Here is a 17437-nt window from a genome sequence, read left to right as displayed (position 1 = left end):
CAAGCTGATAACAGCAAGTATCCTTGTAGGAATAAAATGGAAGTGTATGCAGAAAGCAGCGAAGAATTAAAAGTGAGTAGGGTATTCGTTCAGTACAGCTGCACCAGGCCAAGATCGCTCCTGTGACAGCGACAGGCATCTTCGCAGTCAGAAGCATGGTGCAGATTCCACAGCGCAAGTGACTGGTTGGGTCACAGGGCCAGGAAGCCACACGAGACCTCGGTTCACCATCCCCAAGGCAGCTGGACTTAGCACGCGTAAGGCAGACACAGGGGGCCGCGTCCCTAAACGGAGAGACACATGATGACCATGACCATCAACAGCACAGACACTCGTTTATAAACTTGCCCCGCAGGACAAGGAGGACGCCGAAAAAACTTCATACAGGAGCAGGAAAATGACATAGGCAGCGCACCAGCCAATCCGTAACTGCCTGACTCGGAAGGGTCACCGGGAGGAAAATAAGCCAATCGCAATGCCCCTTATTTCAGGCGGCGGTGATTGGTTTGATGACTCACGTGATAGTACGGGGCCCACGTGACTGCTTGGGACTCAGCATAAGTGGCTTCTTGGCAGCGATGAGACTGATCGCCAGAGTCTGGGTTGCAGCAGGGCTCAGTCACTTGCACTTAAAGGGCGGGGTTGGTGGCCAGGGTCCTGTATTGCCCCCACCCAGGAACCTCTAGGCGAGGCGGTAGAGTGGTGAGGCAGAACCTGCCTTGTCCTGAAGTATCTGAGAGGCGCCGGGGTTCGGAGAGAGAACAGCACCCGGATTATCACAGGAGCCAGTAGGCGGCGACTGGAAACCTTTCCCACCTGGGCCACATGTAACAAGCACAGGAGAACATAAATGTTATAATACGAGAGTTGCCACACAAACCACTCGAACACCAGTCTCAGTGAGATACCGATGGTTTATTAGAATGCCCCACCCGAAGACTGACCATGGCCAGGGACACAGTGGACTGACTCGGGAGCTGAACTGTGAGGTCGGTCTGCTTCTAAGGCAGGCTTTTTATAGGGAAAAAAAAAATCAGATGGGAAGCAAGGAGGAGGGCGGCATTATTACATCATTTTGATTAGCTAAACACAAGAAGAATTGATTTTGTTCTGAGGACAAGGTATCCAGGTGACTAGACATCGCGTTTTAAGATGATTGGGATTTAGGGTAGGGGAGCTCTTGGGGTCTTAACTCTAATAGAACCACTTTTATCTTTTTTAAAGACTTTATTTATTTATTTATTTATTTATGTAATGCATGAGTGCTCTATCTGCATGCACACCTACATGCCAGAAGAGGGCACCAGATCTCATTATAGATGGCTGTGAGCCACCATATGGTTGCTGAGACTTGAACTCAGGACCTCAGGAAGAGCAGCCAGTGCTCTTATCCGCTGAGCCATCTCTCCAGCCCCCCTACGTTTATCTTTAACCTAAGCAGAACATGCATTTTTCATCTATTGTTTTATTCTAAGCAGCAAGCATTGAACCCCTGAGAACTTGAACTTAATTTCGCCTTATAATCAAAGTGGAGACTCAGGAGTAAAATGATTTCTAATATGCTCGAGCGATAGCTGGTGTTAACAGAGGAGCCATAGTTATGCTAAGAACTAAAGTTGGTTTCAAGGGGGGGGGCTATATAGAGTTTAAGCAGGTTCAGCAAGTTACAGCAATAAATGGGTCAACAGGTCGAGGTGCTTTCTAAGTAAATAACTATGGAGGACCAGAACTCATATCGATCATGGACTTTGAGCGCTCATCTTTCCCGTTTCCACCCAGCTGGGACCTTATTTTTCTGTTTATTTCTTTGACAGGATTTCATTTCCTGTTGGCCTGGAACCCACTGTGTAGACATTGAACTCAGAGATCTTCCTGCCTCTGCCTTGGAAATTCTAAGAATAAGGGAGTACGCATCCTAGCCTGATGCGCCTTTCTTTCTTTCTTTCTTTCTTTCTTTCTTTCTTTCTTTCTTTTAAATAAACTACATGTCTCTGTCTCAATCCATTAGTCTTACTGGGACTCAAGACCCTGGAAATTTGTGCTGGTGCCTCTGGGCTCATCTACGCCTATTACAAGGAAGCCATAATGATGTCTCTTGCCCACTGCTTCCTGCCCAAGAGGACAGGATCCCCGGAAGGTAGCACTGGTGTTGGGAGTGCTCTATAAGGAACTTGGACAATGTCTTGAACAATAAACCGGCAGTCTATATCCCTTTATTGGTTGATTTGTTGAGTGGTTCTGACTTCACCCTCGTGACTGTCAGATCACACAGCACACCTCACACTGTGATACCTATGTTACAGAACCGCTACGCAAGATTAGCGTTCAGTGAGTGCACGGAGGCCTTCCTGGAGTAAGAGGCAGATAGCTGCTACAAATGCAATATTTGTTGGTTTTCTTTGCTTGGGTTTTTTTGTTTGGTTTTGGTTTGGGTTTTTTATTGTTGTTGTTTTTGTTTTGTTTTTGTTTTTGAGATAGGGTTTCACTGTGTAGCCCTGGCTGTTCTGGAACTCTGTAGACCAGGCTGGGTTCAAACTCACAAAGGCCTGCCCCTGCCTCCTGAGTGCTGGGATCAAAGGTGTGAGCCACCACTGCCAGGCACAGGTACAGTATTTAGAGATCAAAGAATCCAGCTGGAGAGCTGTTGGAGACAAGGAGGTCAAAATCTCAGAGCGCCGGGATCCAGTGTCAGGTGCAGCCCACAGCTGTAGATGGTCGGGATGGACGGACAGCTGGGTGGGTCGATGACAGTTCAAGTAGGGGGTGACAGGCTGGGCCCTAGGCAGAGTTTAGAGGTCTCTGCTTCACTGAGTGGTCAGCTTAGAGGCCAGGAAGTCCTGTTGGCATCACGGTGTCGGGCACCCTCATATCAGGGCCCACGTTGGGTGTTTCACCTGTCGTTCGTGTAGTGTGAAGTTTGAACCTGGTTTCTCTGCTGTTTTTCATCTGCACGTGTGCTCCTTTACTCAGTCTGCTTTGAGAAGCCTGGAGATCGCTGACATTTTAGTTTTCGGAATAAGGTAGGCATCAGTGTATGCCTGAGGTGGTACTGAACCGGAAGTGGTATCTATGTACATGCAAGGTCATGCCCTCCTGCCTCTGCATTTGCACTCAAGACGGAGTTGAATGCTGCTTGTAACTTGGAATCACATTCTGAGGACTCTGCTCAGGTTTTTTGTTTTGTTTTGTTTTTTGGTTTTGTTTTTGGTTTTGGTTTTTTTGAGACAGAGTTTCTCTGTCTTAGCCTTGGCTGTCCTGGACTCGCTTTGTAGACCAGGCTGGCCTCAAACTCACAGCGATCCGCCTGCCTCTGCCTCCCAAGTGCTAGGATTAAAGGCATGCGCCACCACGCCCGGCTTCAGGTGTTTTTTTTTTTAATTTCACGTATTTATGTATGTCTGTGTGTGTGTGCGCGTGTGTGCACACTGTGCATGTGGGAAAGGACAGACAGCTTGTTGGGCTTCACTTCATTTCATTTTTAAGATTATGATAAAATTGTATCATTTCTCCCTCCAAATCCTCCCACAGACCCCTCTTTGCTCTCCCTCAAATCTTATCTAATTAGTTGTTACTTACATGTATGTGTACACATATACATTCCTAAATATAGCTTGCTCAATCTGTGTGTTAGCCATATGTGTGTTTTCAAGGCTTTGGATAAACAGTTTGGTATTTGAAAAACAGTTGGTGTCCTCTTGTCTCGGGAAGACTCTCTCCCTCTCCTAGTCTTACCTATTTGCCAAGAATGACTTCACTTGCTACCTGAAACAGAAAAGACCTGGGGAAATAGCTGAAACAATGGGCCGTTGCCCTTAGCAACCTGCTGACTGACACATGAGCCTCTGTAAAACTTCACTTGCTTGCCTGCCCCACCTGGTGGTTTTAGACTAAAAAATGAGAATAAAAATAGAACCTGGATGCAGGGTGATACCCTTTCAGAATCAGAAACTTTCCTGACTTCAGTCCACTGATGATATCTTTTTTTTTAAAGATTTATTTATTATGCATACAATATGATCAGATCACATTATAGATGGTTGTGAGCCACTGTGTGGTTGCTGGGAATTGAACTCAGGACCTCTGGAAGAGCAGGAAGTGCTCTTAACCTCTGAGCCATCTCTCCAGCCCCCACTGATGACATCTTTCACTCTCATTTGTGTTGAAATGCTTAGTCCAGAAAAATTCCCACAACATTTCTGGAGGCCCTAGCAAGATCTCCTCACCACAACCCCACTTGATCCAAAGAGGCTGATGTTCCTGGATCTCTCAGTCTACTGAATGTCTCTGGAATTGGAAAGTACACAGGATTCCAGGGACTCCTCCTAGTGGCCAAGGGGACTGTGAAAACCAGGACCAGAGTCTCTGAGTGGAAGAGGATGAGGCTAGGTTGGATGTCCAAACCAGGTAGGCACCCCTGGGGATAGGCAGGAAGTGCTGGTGTGGGCTTGACCAGGCCCCAGCCTATGGCATCCAAAGCCCAGATGGCCTCAAAGGGATACTGAGGCACTTGATTGGTCTCGAGAGAAATAGACAGCCTTGGAATTTTTCTAATTATTTATTTATTTTTAGTTTATGTGCATTAGTGTTTCGCCTACATATCTGTCTATGTGAAGATGTCAGATCCCATGGAACTGGAGCCATGGACAGCATTGAGCCCTCATGTGGGTGCTGGGAACTGAGCCTGGGTTCTCTGGAAGAACAGCTGGCACTCCCAATCACCCAGACATCTTTCTCCAGCACCATCAGACAAGCAACTTAAAAGTTGAAATGTATAACTTCTAAATGGATGGTGAAAGGATGTGTGGATGCAGCCAGGCCTGGTGGCGCACGCCTTTAATCCCAGCACTCGGGAGACAGAGGAGGTGGATCACTGTGAGTTCGAGGCCAGCCTGGTCCACAAAGTGAGTCCAGACAGCCAAGGCTACACTGTCTCAAACACACACACATACACACACACACACACACACACACACACACACATACACACACACACAAGAATGTGTGGGTGCTTATAATGGTCCCCCTACCCTGTGGCTGTTGGATCTGAATGGGCTTCAACCTGTGGTTCCACTGAGGGCACCCACAAGCCTCATAATAGGAGGTCACCAAGCACAGGCTTATACATGTGGCCTTAATGAACGGCCTCTTAAGTCACTGTGAGGCGGGCGTTAAGACATGCGACTGCTTGAGGGGGAGCTTTGTCACCCAACCCTGATCACCACACAGGTTAGGCACATAGAAACTCCTGTTTAGGGAACTCTCTGGTTATGGGGGCTACACCGTCCTGGTGTGAGACCTGCTCAGTCCTGTAAAGACACCAAGGACGCGACCCCTCTACCTTCCCCAGAGGAAAAGATGTTGTTGATGATGCCAACCCCCACCCAGCTCCACATGGTGCCAAGGCAGTCACAAAACCATCCTGGCCATCCAAAGACATCACTGAGGGAAATGCCAGGCCATCCCTTCATCCAAGAAGGTGGTGACTGTGTCACTGAGCCACGTAATTGCCTGAAGAAGGGGGAATGCCCCTCTATGATTGTGGAGAAATTTTATTATAAAAGAGATTTTCTCCTCACAGTCAGACTGATATGGAACCTTTTACTGATGAATGCCAAAGTCTACAACAGGGGCAACAGGCCCTCTCACCAACAGACTCAAAGCTCTAATATATAAGAAAGGAGACTGCTTACCTCAGGGGGAAAAGAAATTAAAAACAGCAAATCCTTCAAGGGGAGGTGCACTGCCGGGCTCACAGAAACAGCCAAGGTCTAGCCTGTGATGGCACAGACCCTCAGTCCTCTCCCATTAACCCCCAAGTGCTCCCAGAGCTCCCCTCTTATAAGGCAGGGGAAAGAAACAGAGCAACCGATGAAGGGGCTACTAAGAAGCAGAAGTGGCTGATGACCGCGGATAGGAGAATCATTTCAGAGATAAAAGCAAACAGATGAGATTGCAAGCAGAGACTTTGACACTCCGCAGTCATCAACAGGGCAAGCTTACAGACAATTGTGGTGTGGGGTTGGGGTGGGGGTAGGGGGTGCAGCTCAGGCTAGAGCTAAGAATGCACAAGACCCTGGGTTCAAGTCAAAGCACAAAGAAGCAGCAGCCGGAAGGAGGAGCCGGAAGAAGAAGACGACACTCCCAATCAAGTTGGAATTTTCTAGAACACTTGCACACCACCTATGGCACATCCTAATACCCCTCTGATGTTGGGAGCAGAGGGTACAGCTGCACTGCAAGTCAGGCTGAGGAGATGCTGGTTTAAGACCAAAGAAAGCTGAACTCCAAACCTTGGGCCATGCCCTCCTTAAGAGGTGGAAGGGAAAGGCTCCTGAGAGCCTGCCTGTAAGGACTGCCCTGCCAAGGCTCTGAGTGTGTCAAGCACGGAGGCCGAGGTCAAGAAACTGGCTTTGTCCAGGTGTGCAGGGTGGGTGACTCTGACCCCAACACTTGCTGATAACATGAAAGTCTGGGTAGGAGAGCTGTAAGTGTGCAGAGCAGGGCTCTTTGGACATATTTCCAAGGAATTTGCTGGAAAGAGCAGCAGAGACACCGTGCTTACAGAGACATGACAGTTTCTTTCTCTTGCCTGGCTTTGTTTTGACGTGATTATTTCTGAGACAGGGTCTTACCAGGGAGCCCAGGCTGTTCTGGGATTTGCGATGTTCCTGTCTGCACATCTCTAGTGCTGTGATTATATTACATTTATTTAATTTTTTATGTGCACTGGTGTGAGGGGGTCAAATCTCTTGGAACTGGAGTTACGGATAGTTAGTGAGCTGCCATGTCGGTGCTGGGAATCCAACCCGGGTTCTTTGGAAGAACAGACAGTGCTCTTAACCACTGAGCCATCTCTCCAGCCCTGACTCTTTTTTTTTAAACACTTTTTTATTGAAAAATAAAATAATTCATATTACATCTCATTTGCTATCCCTTCCCCTGCATCCTCCCATTCCTCCCTCCCTCCCGCTTTCACCCCATTCCCCTTCCCTATGACTGTGACTGATGGGGACCCCTCCCCCTGAATAGGGTATCAAGTCTTTTCTTGGTAGTCTGCTATCCTTCCTCTGAGTGCCATTGGGCCTCCCCAACAAGGGATCATGACCAAATATGGGGCACCAGAGGTCGTGTGAAAGTCAGTCCCCAGTCTCCACTTAACTGTGGAGAATGTTCTGTCCCTTGGCTAGATCTGGGTAGGGGTTTGATGATGACTGCACTTATTGTCCTTGGTTGGTTGGTGCCTTAGATCGAGCAGAACCCCTGGGCCCAGATCTGACTCTTTTAAAGAAGTAGGCTTGATAAAGGAGGTAGAATCAGGAAGGCATGAGGCGTTATGGGGTTGGGCACCCAGGGAGCAATGATCTTGGTTGGGGACATTGGTTTTGGTAAGCAGTGTGGTTAGTTCCACTAGAGGGGAGAGGGGGAGGAGCTAGGCAGTACCAGGCGCCGAGGGCCTAGGTGAATGGTCTGCCCAAGCAGACGCGCTCTTCTTCGGTAAGTCTTCCCCGGAGGTGGTGGGATACGGGCTGAACCACAGGCTAATCACCACTCGCTAGATGGATGGGAAGGTGGGGATGGAAAGGCCCCTAAAAGGGAGAGAAAATTCCTGACCACCAGAGGGCGCAAACGGACCGTTCTGTTCCTGCTAGGTCTCCAACTCCAACCTGCCGAACTTGAAACTTCTAAGGCCTGGATTAGGTTCGATCAGATCCTCACCCCGAGGTCCGTTTAACACCGAACCAAGACAGAAAGGGAGGGTGGGCAGTGGATGCTGGAGCAAGCTTCATCAAAGAGCATTCTGCAACGAGGTGAAATGCCAGCTGGGTCCTCCAGCAGCACCTAGCTGCCCAAACAGTGTAGGGTCTGAAAGTGTGGCAGGAAAGGTTCAAACCTTTATGTACTTCTGTGAAACCTTCATGCACCCCACCACCTCCATTGCTCCACCACATTCACTGCTGACAGTACTGTCAGAAGTGGGGGGGGTGACCATGAACGAATGGCCCAAGGTGAACCAGGTACGATAGAGCACTCCACAGTGCCGGTGCTGGAATTACAGGCCAAGACAGGATGATTGCCCGTTTGAAGTCGGCATGCACTATGTAGTGAGTACCAGGCCAACCAGGCTCCATGACAAGACCTTGCCTTTTTAAACCAAGTTCAAGGTCTGAAGAGATGGCTCAGAGGTTAAGAGCACTGTCTGTTCTTCTAAAGGTCCTGAGTTCAATTCCCAGCAACCACATGGTGGCTCATAACCATCTATAATGAGATCTGGTGCCCTCTTCTGGTGTGCGGGTGCACACATGGGCAGAATACTGTACAAATAATAAATAAATAGATTTTTTTAAAAGTTCAATATGGAATTCAGAGAGGGCACACATGGAAGCACAGCGTGGAGATGCGGGTTTGACAGCCATCCCACTGAGAGATGTGTGCTGTCCACGGGTTGGGAGAGGGAGCAGAAGGAAGAGAATGAGTCTGACACCACGTCGGGGTGAGCAGCACTCCGTGCGCTATTTCAGAGGGATGCTGGGAATGGACAAGACCTCTGCACAGTATAGCACCAGTTTATGACGAAAGTACATGTGCTCTAGCAGCCACCACCATTCCAAGTCGGCTGAGACGTGCTCGCTGCAGCACCGCTCAGTCACGGAAAGCAGATCCTTTCATGGACTGGCGACTGTGGCCAGCCCAGGGTAGAGTCCCATGGCATGAGGCAGAGGGCACCCTACAAACAAGCTCTACTTCCCCACCAGCCCTGTCTCAGTCTGGCCAGCCTCCGGGTGATGCACACAGACATCTAAGCAGCCTGTGAGTAGCACACTGCTTACTCAGGCTTGGCTAGTCTTAGTGTATTAAAAGCAAACACGTTTAGAAATTTAAAAAAAAAAAAAGCAAGCAGGCTTGCTCCATTTGTGAATTCTTGTAGACTGATAATTTCTGTCTTCTTTAAAATAAAATAAAACAACAACAACAACAACAATAATAATCCAACGTTGAGCCTGCTATCTGTTCCTTGACTTGGAGCCAGGTTGCCTTGCGTGTGTCCCTTGGATGACTGAATGACTGCATTCCCCTGGCAGATGCTGACTCACGGTGCAGCCAGCATGCAATCAGCCCCGCCCCCACCAAGTCCCTGCAGGTTTCTGAATGTCAGACCTTCTTTGTCCTTGTTCCTTTCTGTGCAGAAGGAAACCCAGTTCCTAGTGTTAAGTGGACATTCAGTATTGGTCACTACTGGTGCGTGAGCATCTCTGCGATACCAGCTCATCACAGTGGCTTTGGCCCTGCCCTATCACCTCTGGAAGATTATGCAGAACTTCTTGGACTTTACCATACTGGAGCAAACTGCCAGAGGGAGGATGGGGATATTTATCTTTTCTCTCTCAGACACACAAGCTTCTAGAAGAATTATCTGAATAGTTCCTGGGCTCCGTCTGCAGCCTCTGGGACCTGGCACTGAGTTACTGCACAAGGAATAAGCATATTGTAGGGTTCTCCGTTTTCCAAAGATGATGGGGGAGAATCAAATCACGCCACCATTGTCCACCAATCAGGACTCAGCTTTCTCACTCTGCATTGTCATAGTTTTAAAGATGATTTTGGCTTAGTTCCCTCTACCCAATTGAAGAAGCGAGTCATGAATCTGAACTTTTGAAGGCCAATGACTATTCCTCAGAGAGTACACAGCCAGATTCCGGCCTTTCTGTCCTCTGTGTATGGGAGGAGGGAAGGTGGGTCAGAACCAGGGGAAACTTAGCTGAGGGGCACCCCAGTCCCTGCCCCCTGCTGACCCAGATTCTTGAGTTCACAGAACAGTTGTGCAGATTCAGGGCTTGAGGGCGGGGCCGGGGAGCAGTACTGTTGTCAGGAAATTCACTCCCATGGGTCCTCCCCTTACAGTCACATCACCCTTGCTTGATAAATGACGCTGTCTTCAGAAGCAAAGTCCCAGCACAGCTTGATGCTATCTACCGTCCGGGCTTCTGTCAGCCTCACCTGCACAGCAGCTGCTCCTTTCCACCAATGCATAACCTTCCTGTCCTTAGAGGCCAGTTGATGCTAATTCCTGCTTGCTGTCTGACCCATCCTTTTGCTTAATAAAAAGCCATCCCACCTGGACAGGGCAAAGGAGACAGGTGGGGCTAAAAAAGAGAAAAATTCTGAAAAAAAAAAAAAAAAAAGACTGCCAAGGGGAGAGAGGAGAAGCAGAGACCTGAAGGGAAGAGAGGAGGCCGCCACGGGTTAGATGGAGGAGAAGCACATGGCCGGCATGGATGGAGAATCCGGCCCAGATAAAGAACATGAACAAGTATTTGGGATTATGGATGGGAGGTAGCTTGATAAAAGTTATTAGAAGCAGACAGCATGGGACTGAGGCAGGGATCCCATACCTGCCCACTATGGAAAGTAGTTTAGAGGACTGATATCTGCCCTGCCCCAGGTTAACGGACGCTATTTTAAAATACAACAAGTGTCTGTGTCTTACTTGATCGCTAGCCAGGCATACAGGTAATACATGTAATTTTTAAAACAACAGCCAGTTTCTCAGTTAAGAATGTCTCCCCAGGCCAGGCGTGGTGGTGCACACGATGGTGGTGTACTCACAGAGGCAGAGGCAGGTGGATCGCTGTGAGCATGGTCTACAAAACAAGTCCAGGATAGCCAAGGCTACACAGAGAAACCCTGTCTCGAACAACCAACCAAGCGACAACAAAACAAACAATGTCTCCCCAAAGCCAGGCATGGTGACAAATGCTTGTAATTCCAGCAGAGGCAGGCAGATCTCTGTGAGTTCAAGGCCAGCCTAGTCTACAAAGCGAGTTCAAGATAGCCAAGGCTACACAAAGAAACCCTATCTCAAAATAACAACAACAACATCTCCCCTTCCACTCTCTCCCTTGTTAGCTTAGCAAGGTTACTGTGGGCATGTCCCTCATCTCCTCTCCCTCTGAAAAAAGTCTCCATCTTTCCATGTGTACCTAATAACGAGTGGGTTGACGTTGTCACTCCAGAGTCATTCATTCATTCATTCATTCATTCATTCAATGGGAGAATGAAGATTAAGTGTTCAGAACAATGCGGGTCAGAAGATGAGCGCTCACTAACGGTCAACTCTGGTCAATGCATCCCTCATACAGAGGGACTCTGTGATATTCTCGGCCACACGGCAATAGAGACAGACCACTATGGGGCGGAGAGACGCGAGCCCCGCCCTGCATTTCGACTACAAGTCCCAAAAGGCCATGCGGCGCCGCACCTAGCCCCTCCTCCAGGCGCATGCGTAACGTCGGACGCAGGCCGCGAGCGGGCGCCGGTGGCTGCAGCCAGCGGGCGGGGCGGGGCCGGCGGGAGCGGCGGCCTTTAGGGCGGAGCCGGCTCCGCTGTCCGCAGTCGGCCGCGGGCTAGCGGACATAGCGTCTTCGGTTGCTGGTTCCTCTCGCTCGCTGCTCCCTTCCGCCCGAGACCGCCCTTCTCGACTCCTCTCTCTATCTCTCTCTCTCTCTCTCTCTCTCCCTCTCTTTCGCGGATCCGCCATGTCGGAGCCGGGCGGCGGCGGCGAGGACGGCTCGGCCGGCCTGGAGGTTTCGGCGGTGCAGAATGTGGCGGACGTGTCGGTGCTACAGAAGCACCTGCGCAAGCTGGTGCCGCTGCTGCTGGAGGACGGCGGCGACGCGCCGGCTGCGCTGGAGGCGGCGCTGGAGGAGAAGAGCGCCCTGGAGCAGATGCGCAAGTTCCTGTCAGACCCCCAGGTCCACACGGTCCTGGTGGAGCGCTCCACCCTCAAAGGTGCGCGGCGCCCCCTCCCCGGTCGCGTGGGGCTGCAAGGGCTGCCCGGACCGCCAGCTCCCGCATAGTGGGGTCGCTTTGTCTCCGCGGCTTCTCAAGATGGCCGAGTTGGGTGGAGACGGCGTCTCCCGGGTCGGGCCGGGCATAGGGCCGCATCCCTGCCTCCAAAGTCACATGAGCTTTTCGGTTTCGATTCCAAGCTCAGCCCGGTCTGGGAAGGATGTGTCTAGGGCAGCCTGAGTGCTGGCCCCTGGGTGGGCTTGGGTACCAGGTGGCGGGTTGGGGGGGGGGGTTGGTGGGAGCCGGAGTGGACAGGCCCTGAGCACTCAGCATCTTTGCTCTCTGTGGCTGCCTAGGCGTAGGCCTCCTTTGGCCTCACAGCATCGTTGCTGAGTGGGTGTATCTCCCCATTTTCCAAACCAGGAAACCGAGTCCCGGGGCTTGTCCAAGGTCACCAGCTAGTACCCGACCTTAGACTAGACTCCACATACCAGTTTCCGGTCCATTGCATGTTTTGCTGATCATGGCTTGAAATTGTTGCTTAGATGACCCTAATGACAGCCCTGTAACATTTAAGTCGCATTTCAAAGATTTAAAAACTGCTGGTTGGGGAAGGAGACAAAAAAGCTGGCATACTCCACTAGCATCCTTGGTCCACCCTGTGATCTGGGGCTTGCTTGCAGGATTTCTTCCCTCCTTGAGTCTTTAAAACCACTTTGTAGCATCTGGGGAGCATGTGTGACACGCTGGTAAATGGGTGTGGCATCCCCCTAGGAATCCAGAGGTGCTAAGTAAATTTTAAAGTTAGCCCTTAGGGATTGCAGCAGGTCTGAGAATGTTTGCTAGCAAGTTCCTTAGTTATCCAAAGGCTGTGTGGTTCAGTTAGAAAACCAGTGTGGCTGCCGCTTTGGATACTTTGTATCTTTCAGATTGTTTGTATCTCTTAAAGGCTATTATTTACAAAATGTTCTTTGTGTCCTTCATTTGGGACAGAAGTTAGAAGATAGAAAATTATTTTTCTTTGGTCCACAGGGAATGTTTAAAGCAGTATGATGTTGGTGCTGTCTTAAGTGTCAGTGTAGTTTAAGGTTGTTTCCTTAACGTTGGCAGTTTGTATCTATCCCTGAACAGAGATTAAGGGGGGGGGGGACTACTTTTGTCCAGAAAACCCTTGTAACTATAGAATATCTGAAATAAAAGTCATCTGAAATCCTCCTGCCTCAGTAGAGTCCCTGTGAGCCCTTTCACCCATATTTTTTGGTTATAGGTGTGTGTGTGTGTGCAAATAACATCATTTTATTAAAATAAATATTAACCTATTTTTTAAAGATTTTGAGTAGTTTGATCCTAATTCTTTTATAGTCTTTGTTGCACAGTTTATGTGTTGAAATTAGTGATTTAAACACACAAAACCCATGACTCATGATTTTTCTCTCTCTGAAGAAAATTCCCAAGTTTTGCTCTGTGCTCTGGAGTGGTCATTAGGATTACATCCCCCCCACCCCCCATGCATAGCAGCCTTCTTCCAAGGGTGGAATGGAGCAGTGTCTACGAAGTACATATTTCTTTCAGCAAAGGGATGATCCAGCATCCTAGCTAGCTTCCATAATGACTTGCACTTTTGAAAGTTGACTAAGGAATTTTTGACTGTCGGAAACAGAAATACTTCTCTTTTGTGTTTATAAAAATCCTGTGTGTATTCCTAGCAATTTAACATGTCATTAGTTTCTTGTTCACTTACAGAAATATAGGGAAAGATTTAAAAATCCAGTTTTATGCCTTAAGGTCTCTTCCTCATTAGCATCTGTTATCTGTGCTGAGGGTTCAGTCCAGGGCTTGGCACTTGCCAAGCACACCCCTTTTATTGTTATTTGCTTGTTTTGAGAAGTCTTACAGTGTAGCTGAGTTGGCTTGGAACTATGTGGGCCGGGCTGACCTCAACTCCCAGAGCTTGCCTGCCTGTCTCCTGGGGCTGTAAACACATGTCTAACATGGAACTGCGCCTCGCCTGGTACAGACCCTGGGCCCTAGGTAGGAGGGCTTGCTTTGGGTGGTTCTCAGGCATTCACATTGGCTTCTGCACACTTAGGTATGTGTAGGCAAGAGTGATGGCAATAAAAGGTGAGTAGATAGCACTAACTGTGATTAATAATATAGCTGATTTCCTGAGCTAGGAAATTTGTTTTTATTAAACTTTTTAAATGATTTCTTTTGATTTTTTTTTATTATGCATTGGTATTTTGTTTGCATGTGTATCTATGTGAGGATGTTAGATCTCCTGAAACTCAAGTTAAAGACAATAACTCTACATGGGTGCTGGGAATTGAACTAGGGTCTTCTGGAAGAGCAAGCAGCTAGTGTTCTTAACCTCTGAGCCATCTTTGCAGCCCAGAAATTGTTTTTGTTTTTGTTTGTTTTTAAGTTCTAGCTACCTCTCCTTTTTCTCTCTCTTCAAAAGACAAATTCTCATGTATCCTAAGGTGCTCTCAAACTCGGATGTAGCCAGGGATGCCCTTGAACTTCTGATTTTCCTGCCTCAGCCTCCCAAGTGCTGTAGTTTTTAATGTGGTTTTGGGGAGAGTGTGCAGGATTTCCTGCATGCCAAGCAAGCACTTCACCAGCTAAGCTGTGTCTCTGGCCTCTTCTCACTACTCTACTTAAGAAATTTCTAAACATATTGTAATATATATAGAGGCTTTTTTTTTTTAAGACAGGGATTCTTCGTGTATCCCTAGCTCTCTTGGACTCACTTTGTAGACCAGGCTCGCCTCAAACTCACATTGATATGCCTGCCTCTGCCTCCTGAGTGCTGGGATTAAAGGCGTGCACCACCATGCCCGACTAGAGGCTTTTTTTTTGTCACCAAATATGTTCTTTTTCAAAAGCTACCCCAACCATCTATAAGCTTTGTGTTAAAGTATTCCTCAAAGTATGGAATAAAGATGGTGACTTTCACAGCTTATCTTGAGTGAAGCATCAGCCGGTGAGTTACAGCCTTTCACTGAGAAATCTCCTTTTTGCAATTCCTAGTCCAAGAGAAATTATTTTCTTCTAGATAAAAGGGTATTTGAGCCTTAACTGGATGGTTTACACTGTAAAGATGTTTTTGTAGCACTTGTCACTACCAGTGCAGGTTTTTCTTGTGGTTTGTTCCTGGCAGGTTGGTGGTATCAGTAGGCACATAACCACTGTGCCGCTGTGACTGCTGTCCTCCAGCACTGAGTGCCCAGCAGAGTTAGATAATCGGGTGGTGGTGGTGGTGGTGGGGTGTGTGTGTGTGTGTGTGTGTGTGTGTGTAAAAGAGGGCACCACACACTTGTCCTCACTTAGCTCCATTCTTAGGGTTGGAACTTATTCTTCACTGGAGATGGTGGCTGCTCTTAGTGTCCGTGTCTTAACGGGCAGCACAGTGTTTTCAGGGTAGGTAGTTCAGGGGCTCAGCTCTTCATTAGTGCAGAGATGGCTGCGGCCTGCAGTGTAGAGGACAGTCCATACAGCGCCTTCCGTGCATCCCAGCTTCATAAAACATAGCTGTGTGGAGACTTAGGAAGATTGCTTTTGTGCGCTTTCTAAAGTTTTTCTAAGGATTTAATATTCATGAGAAATTACAAAATTTAGTAATTGGAGTTTGTTTTGGGTTGGCCAACTACTCCTGGGCATAGGCCTGCCCTGAAGTGTGGTTGATTACCCAGTGAGACTTTTCCCTTTGCCAGCTGGTATCCATTGCAGATAGCTTGTTGATTAGGGCTGGAGCCTGGCTCCACGCCCTTTCACAGTGCTGGGGCCCTGGCTGGCTGGAGCCTGCACAGGTCTTGAGCATGCTGTCACAGTCTCTGTGATTCATACGCCCATCACCCTGTTGTTTCTGGAAGGCACCTTTTCTTTGACATCTCCACTACCTATGGCTCACAATTTTTCCACCTCCTCTTTCAAACAGCTCCCTGGTCCTTGAGGAGAGTATCAGTTATTTTTTCTAAATTAATATTAACTGAGAAAGTACTAAGTCCTTGGGCCTGGGAAGTATCTCAGTTGGTAGGGTGCTTATGTGGCTCTTGGTTTGATCCCCAGTGTGGCAGTGCACATCCACAGTCCCAGCCCTTGGGAGGTGGAACAGGAGGTCAGTGTTGATTCCAAGGCAGCCTAGACTATCTGAGACCTTGTCTCCAGAGAAGAAGTACTGATTACCGAGTTTCTTGGGTCTCAGTGACTTTCTTTTAAGTGAACTCCAGTTTTGTGTCAGTTATGAGTAGTGAGTGCGTGTAATGCTTCCTTAATGCACCTGACAGGATGCTTCTATGCAAACCTGACTTTCCCAGAGTTCTTAGCCCAGTACCAACATGGACGGTGGCGTGGCAGCGAAGTCATGTCTCTCAGTGCCGGAGATGAGGAAGGGATAAAGGAAAGGTGTCCCGTGGGAAAAGAGGGTCCATGTGGTGATGGTGGCCATCGTGATACAGTACTGGTCTGTTTCAGATTTTAAAGGGGAAAAAAGATGAAGGAAAAGCCCAGGCACTTGTAACAAGTCATTTGGTGTGGGGTGTGAGGTGAATGCCTCTGTCTGTGCTGTGCTTGGCAGAAAGCTGGGAGGGAGGGGCCAAACTTTCTCCCTTTCCTACTGCCCAGTCACCATACTCGGTGAGATGTCCTCAGGTGAGGGCAGTGCAGTTCTTAGAGCAGTTGAATTCCACTAAGACACAGTGTGCTCCTAATGCACTGGTAGTTTGAGATGTATCGGTCTGTCTGCAGAAGCATGCACATTCAGATGCCCCTGACAGTTGGCCAGTGTCCACCAGTGTGGCACAGCACAGCATGCTGCTCAGGAGCTCAGCAGGCTGGTCCAGCACTTCCTGAGCTCCGCGATTTGATTCTTCACCCGTGTTTACTGTGTAGTAACCAGCAACTCACAGGCACCGGGAAACTGATTCAAGATTTATTGAAATGTGCCACCTGACATAGCACGTAGGTTGTGTTTGTAGATAGCTTCTAGGTAGAAGGCATTTGCCGCCTTCCCAATTATTAATAATTAATAATTGAGTTCCTCAACTTCAAAAATTTTTATAGAAGTAGATTGTCAAGTTTTTGGGTTTTTGTTTTTGTTTTTTACTATTTAGAAGATGTAATAATTTATAGAGAAAAAGGGAGAGCACACACAGTTTTGGAGCCAGTCCATAACTCTGGCTAACATGGAGTTTACTTTGTAGACCAGGCACTGGAATGTGTGGTGATCCTCCTGCCTCTTCCTCCCCAGTGCTGAGGTCACAGGTGTACGCCACCAAGCTTGGCCTTTTACAAAAAGAGTATTTGGTAATACTTTCTCAAACATCATAGCATTCTGTAAGTGGGATTTGGGCATATGCAGACTTTGACTCCTGTGTTTACCGGAGTGTGTATGACAGGACTGATCCAAATGTGTTTCTCATACCTACTGCTAATGACATCCTCAAGTTACTCTCATGGGTGCTGGAATTTCACCAAAGCTGCGGGACTGCCTTCCAGTTCTTCTGCCTGAGGATTATGTCATTGGGCGTGCCTTCCCAGCTAGCCTGAGCAGCTCTCTGCTGCACTGCAGTGCTCCTAGTGTTGAACTGCAGCATTTGCTAGAAATCCCTGACTCACCCTGGAGTGGGGCCCTCCCTGCTTGCTTAGGAAG

At 48.4% G+C, this 17437-nt stretch overlaps 1 protein-coding gene across 1 annotated transcript in view; it reads left to right on the top strand.

The window, feature by feature from the left end:
* The first annotated feature begins 11308 nt into the window (after window positions 1-11308).
* DYNC1H1 (dynein cytoplasmic 1 heavy chain 1) overlaps window positions 11309-17437 on the top strand; it is a 65995-nt gene continuing 59866 nt past the window's right edge. The window contains exon 1 of the mRNA XM_084793468.1: window positions 11309-11787. Within this exon, the coding sequence (XP_084649594.1) occupies window positions 11535-11787 (253 nt within the window). The 5' untranslated portion in view covers window positions 11309-11534. The remainder of the gene's footprint in view (window positions 11788-17437) is intronic.

This window comes from Acomys minous (assembly GCF_964271855.1).
Source record: "Acomys minous genome assembly, chromosome: 8".
NCBI classification, from domain to species: Eukaryota; Metazoa; Chordata; class Mammalia; order Rodentia; family Muridae; genus Acomys; species Acomys minous.
Note: the sequence above shows the minus strand (reverse complement) of the source record. Positions and strands in the feature narration are given on the sequence as shown.